The 5,888-nt window shown below is 42.9% G+C and overlaps 1 protein-coding gene across 1 annotated transcript; it reads right to left on the reverse strand.

The window, feature by feature from the left end:
- Nucleotides 1-573: 573 nt before the first annotated feature.
- Nucleotides 574-4,563, reverse strand: LOC125968822 (uncharacterized). The gene is made up of 6 exons (XM_068650645.1): nt 4,464-4,563; nt 3,764-4,352; nt 1,970-2,239; nt 1,403-1,672; nt 878-1,321; nt 574-815 (listed from the first exon to the last, which is right to left on the reverse strand). Exons 2-6 carry the CDS (start codon nt 3,819-3,821, stop codon nt 574-576), a joined length of 1,284 nt encoding a protein of 427 aa, XP_068506746.1. The 5' UTR covers nt 3,822-4,352; nt 4,464-4,563.
- Nucleotides 4,564-5,888: the final 1,325 nt, after the last annotated feature.

Below are 5,888 nucleotides of genomic sequence, written 5' to 3' on the forward strand. Positions count from 1 at the left end.
TTTTGTTCACCGTTTCAAGTAATGCTGAATGAAAACTTCGGAGAACTTGAAATGACATTGGCTGTCTTTTTTCCCTTTGGTCCCACTTAGAAATACAATTACAGCAAAGTCACTGGTCAAGCCGCAAGACAAATGTTAACCTTTGTTTTGCCAGGATAAAAGTGAAGACAATTTGAAGGAAGATCTGGATTCGCAGAATCGAAATTCAACTTCACCCTTTGCCATTTATGAATGAGCTCATTCAGAACAAACAAGGATTGATTGATCATTTTATTGATTATGGGGGGGGGGAGAGAACAATAAGCAAAAGAAGCATTATCAATCGAAAGCAAAATGCGCATACAAACCTAAGCCAAAAATGAATGATTAAATGCGCCGCCAGCGAGTGGCAAAGGTAAGCTTAATCAACGACTAAATACGCCCGCCTAGTGGCAAAACTCAACTAAATGCACCTACAGTGGTAAATGTAAGCTTAATCAATGACTAAATGCGCCTATAGTGGCTAATCAATGGCAGAATGCATGCAGTGGCTGGCGCTCACTTTTTCTGCCTCCACCTTCGGCTTGCGGTCTTCTAGGCGGCCAGCTGAAGCAGGAGATGCACCAGGGTGACCGTCACCAGCAGAGCAGGTGAGTAGGACAGGACGCTGCCGCCGTGGCCGTTCTCGTCTCTGGGCTTGGTGCGCACAACAACTGTGTCAGTGGTATTGCCGCTGCCGCCGCCGCCGCTGCCGCGGCCGCCGCTGCCGCCGCCGCCGCCGCCGCCGCCGCCGCCGCCGCTGCCGCCGCCGCCGCTGCCGCCGCCGCTCTCATCGCCTTTCGGATATGAATGGGAGAATGGCAATTGGAAAAGGTCAGCTGGCAACGTTTGAACTTGCCGCACACTTTTGCACGCAGCACCGCGAGTGCGCTTTGTAAAGGGAAAAGCGCCGCTGAATGGGCTAGCTTCTTGGTTAGCTTCCACTGCCAATGAAACGCAAAATGTTTTCGGGTCAAAGCTTTTCGGGTCTCGTACCACCGAGTGGATTGTGCAACATCAAACTCACTCGGAAAGCTGACAGTGAAGGTCTCTTTGGTGTCGGCGGTGTTCTTGTCGTAGGCGGCCGTGTAGGTTCCCGCGTCGCCTGCTGCCAGGTTGGTGATCCTCAGCGCAATGTCATCTGTTCCGCTTTTGACGTATTTGTCACCGCTAACAGGAGACCCGTCCTTCTTCCAATCGACTTTTTGGGTAGCTGGGCTTCCGACTTTCAATACGAGGTCTTTGTTCAGGGTTCCCACGCACGCCTTGGGTGAGCTGCTGCTGCCCGTGCAGATTGTCGCCACTGCCAGCACAAGAAAAAAAAGCACAAGTGACCAAAGGGGAAAGAAATGGTGCACAAGAAGTGGCAAGCGGCTTTCCAAACCTTGGACGGTGAACACTTCTGGCTTTGTGAGGCCGCCCCCGGAGGCCGTATACTCTCCCTCGTCGTCGGCCTTCAGGTCCTTGATCGTCAGGGGAACATTGTTGGTGGTACCCAAGGTGTACTTCTCTGTAGTCTTAGGAATAGGAGTCTTTCCCTTCTTCCAGCTGACATCGCCTGAAGCATTGATTGAGATCTTCAATTCGAGCTCTCCACCCAACTTGCCCTTGCATGTCGGCTTTTGAATCTGGCTGCCCTCGCAGACTGGTACCACTGCCAGCACAAGAAAAGCAGAATCACTCACTCTGAGCAAAGACGGTGGCACTAACTAAGTGGAAAAAGGCGCCGAGATGCTTTGCTATTTTGGTCAAACTTTGGACAAATCAGTTTTTTTCTCCAACTTTTCTCCTGAGCATAAGAGAATTTTGCAAACGCAGTTTCCCTGTGTGGAGTGTGTGCGTGTTGTCCCTGTGCGCGCGCACATTCTAAAACATGTGTGTGCCCTGTGCGAAGGAAATGGTGCACAAGAAGCTTTTTTGTGTGGCCAGCGGCTTTCCTGCAACATCTAACCTTGGACCTGGAACTTTTCCTCTGGTGATGTGCTGGCCGTGTACTCTCCCTCGTCGCCTTCTGCCAGGGTCTTGATCGTCAGTGTTTTCACGTCAACACTAATCTCACGCTTATCAACTTCGTTCGTAATTGTAATAGTTCCTTTCATCCATTTGGTATTACTAGAGGCTGCGATTTTCAATTTGACGGTATCGCCCTTCTTGCGCTTGCACGTCACAGTTGAGCCAGCGGTGCCCTGGCAATCTTCACTTGTCTGCACCGCTGTCAGCACTAGAAAAGCAGAAGAGGGCAAAGTGTATCATCACTCACTCTGGTCTGGTCTGTGTGCAAAGTACACATTTGAGGAAAGACTGTTAAGACGCATTTTGCTGTTTTCATTTCTGAATATTCATTTAGCCATTGTCAATTGTTCTTTACTTTTTTGTTTGCGAGAGAAAAAGATGAAACTGCACTGGCCCCAAACTGTAATCCGCTATTAATAAGACTAAATTCAATTCGCCCTTCTTGTTTGCTTCCATGACTGGTTTGAAATGTTTTGTTTTAAACAGGTTTTCTTTTGAAACAAAGGTTAACATTGTGATTCCCCCCCCCCCCCCCCACGCAACGCCATGTCCTGTTTGTGGATGCTAAATATTCCCTTTGTTATTTGAATTTGAGAACGAAAATCTGAATTTATTCTTTATAGTTTATACCGTTTGCAATTAAAGTTTCTATGAGTGGTTTTAAATGTTTTGTTTGAAATAAACTTTCTCTGAAACCAAGCTGATGTGTTTTATTATATTGAAAAACGTCATGTTCTGTTTGAAAATGCAACATGTGATGATTCCCTGTTTATTTTTTTTATTATTTATAATGTACACGGTTTGCAGTGAAGTGGTTTTGAATGTTTTGTTTTAAATAGGCTCTCTTCGAAACCAAGATAACATTTTGTTCATATTCAGAAAATGCCATGTTTTGTTTGAAAATGCAAAATGTGATCCCCTTTGTTGAAAAAATCTGAATTTTTTTCCCTAACAGTGTATACGGTTTGCAATCAAAGTGGTGTTTTTTTAAATAGGCTTTCTTTGAAACCAAACAAAGTCATGATCGGTTTGAAAATGGAAACTGATTCCTTTTATTGTTTAAAAAATGTAGACGGTCGGTTTGCAATGAAAGTGGTTTTAAATCTTTTGTTTTAAATGGACTTTCTTTGAAGCCGAGGCAACACTTGGTGATTCGCTATAGTCCCATGTTCCGTTTGAAAATGCAAAATGTGATTCCCTTTGTTTAAAAAAAAAAAAAAAAAATCTGAATTTATTCTTGACAGTGGATACCGTTTGCAATCAAGTTTCCATGAGTGGTTTTGAATGTTTTTATTTTATAGGCTTTCTTTGAAAGCAAGGTAACGTATTTTGATTAACTATATTAAAAAACCCACCACGTTCAGTTTCAAAATGCAAAATGTGATTCCTTTAACTGTTGCGGAAAACAAGTCTGAATTCATTCTTTTTAGAGTATACCGTTTGCAGAAAAGTTTTTTTTAAAAAATAGGCTTTCTTTGAAATCAAGGTAACGTGTAATCTCTATTCAAAAAGCGCCACATTGTTTAAGAATGCAACATTGATTTCAATTTGTTAACAAAAATCAAAATTTATTCTTTATCGTGTATAAGTGACGTGGCAGAGAAAAAGCAAGGCACACACACACACACACACAACAAAAGCGTCGTCTCTCTCCTAAGTCCAGTTTTATTCATGCGCCTAAAAGCTTGCGCAAAATGGTTAGCAACATAGGAATTGAATTCAACGCCCTTACCTTGCCCAAATTGCTGGCTGTACACGAGCACCAAGCACAGGAGCTTGGAGAAGTTCATCTTCTTTCGAGGATGACTAGGAAGCGAGGGAGCGTTCGGACCTGCTGGAGCTGGAGCTGGTGCTGGAGCCACGTGAAGAGGTGCGAGCAGGCCAGTAAAATGAACCAAACGAGCCGTAAGAACTCAGCGAGCGAGCTTCCTATAAAGCGCTCAATCGGCGTCATCTTCAATGGCGCTTGGAAAGTTTGCACATTTGTTGCTCGTTCATTGGCTGCATTTGGGAACTTTCTGACGAGTGCGTGCGCGCTACACGTACGCAAAAGCTGCTGCGCAGCCTTACATAACCCCCTTTGTCTTACGCCATACAGCTCCTTTAAGTCTTTACGAAATGTCATAACTGTTGCCTATCCGAGTCACGACGAGCGGCACTTTATGTCCTTTCACAAGTCTTTTCGATTCTTTTCCAACTCCACTGAACAGATACACAGCCGTCTCCTCGACATTCGAGTGCCCCTTATCGCGGTGGCGCCTTTTGTGGCAGTAGTAGGAATCCTCGCTCCCGAAAAGACATCCAACCTAATTAAGAAATAACTAAAACAAAAACAAAAAAATCACAATGACGACGATTGTGGAGACACACATAGACCATAAAGGAATGGCACGTCACTGAAATAGCCTCTATGGGTTGGTTCACTTGCGTACCATTGGTGGCATGGCTTGTTTTTCTTTCGTGAGATGTGGACATCTTAAGCCCTCCATCATTTGGACTCGATTGCGTAAGCGATGCGCATCCTTTATAATCCTGGAAAACAAAACAAAATAAATTTATTGGAACAATATTGGAGTGGGGATTCAATACGGTTTTGTCCTTCCCACTGATTTTGAAGCATGATTATTGTTGACTAAGAGCAGGCTAACTCAAATGGGGAGTAGATAGATGGGGGGGCTGAGAACGGGGTGCTTGGTGACGTCATCAGTGCAAATGAAGAGGCGTCCACGGCACCCGTTTATTTACGCCACTTTGGGTGCAGAATGACGCTTCCTTGTCCATCGTCACACAGAAAGAGGCTTTTCCTGCATGCTTTGTTGCCTTTATTTTTTATTTTTTTTTATTAAACGTGCCTTCAAAAATACAATTTGTGACAAGAATGGCTAACACAAAAAACACACAGTAACGTTGTACAATAGCAAATAAAAAGCAATAAAAATGATCATAAAAATAGCATCAACATAGAATTAAAACCAAAATAAGATAGAGCTTTTCACGTAACATATAACTGCCACTCACACCGACAAGATGAATAGAACTTATGTTTTATAAATCTTTCTATCTATCTATCTATCTATCTATCTATCTATCTATCTATCTATCTATCTATCTATCTATCTATCTATCTATCTATCTATCTATCTATCTATCTATCTATCTATCTATCTATCTATCTATCTATCTATCTATCTATCTATCTATCTATCTATCCATCTATCCATCTATCCATCTATCTAAAAAAAAGGTATTTGGTCAACCATCAATTGCGCAAGTTCACTTAAAAGATGCGAGATGCCTGAAGCTTCGTTTCAGAGGCTGTTCTGTCGTTCGGCCAGTTGATCGCTAGATGTCACTACTACGCTGCAATCCACCAATATGTTATCTGCATGCAGCTGCTCTGCATGGCAATCAGAGACGCTTAAACAGGCAAGCCACATGCTCCGTTCATCGTATAAAAACTAAAACAGATGATTCAGGTAAATTTGTCTCAGGACAAAATAAAACTGCACACGATGCATTCATTAACAGCTCGCCTATGACCAAAAAAAAAAAAAATCTAAAAAGTTGCTAATACATTTTCCTGTCCATAAAACATACAACATATCGACAGTAAATTCATTTAAAAGTGTCTTTATGACCCCCCTGTAATGTACTACAAAAAGTAAGAAATGTAGCCTTTACATGGTAATTAATTTTCAGACATAAGACAGCTTTAATTTTGCCATGACTATAAATCACATATTTTCTGGATTATATGGACAGACAAATAGAAATGTGATTCACAAAAAGTAACCCCCCCCCCCCCCCCCCCCACACACACACACACACAAAAATCGCTGTGGAGAATCACGCGGATA

Source organism: Syngnathus scovelli, chromosome 5 (genome assembly GCF_024217435.2).
Source record: "Syngnathus scovelli strain Florida chromosome 5, RoL_Ssco_1.2, whole genome shotgun sequence".
Taxonomy (NCBI): domain Eukaryota; kingdom Metazoa; phylum Chordata; class Actinopteri; order Syngnathiformes; family Syngnathidae; genus Syngnathus; species Syngnathus scovelli.

Coding starts and splice junctions, on each gene's coding strand:
- LOC125968822 (XM_068650645.1), bottom strand. CDS start 3,821: ATGAACTTCTCCAAGCTCCTGTGCTTGGTGCTCGTGTACAGCCAGCAA. Junction 1,322..1,402: donor AGAAGTGTTCACCGTCCAAG/GTTTGGAAAGCC, acceptor TTGTGCTGGCAG/TGGCGACAATCTGCACGGGC. Junction 816..877: donor GCTGCGTGCAAAAGTGTGCG/GCAAGTTCAAAC, acceptor CATATCCGAAAG/GCGATGAGAGCGGCGGCGGC.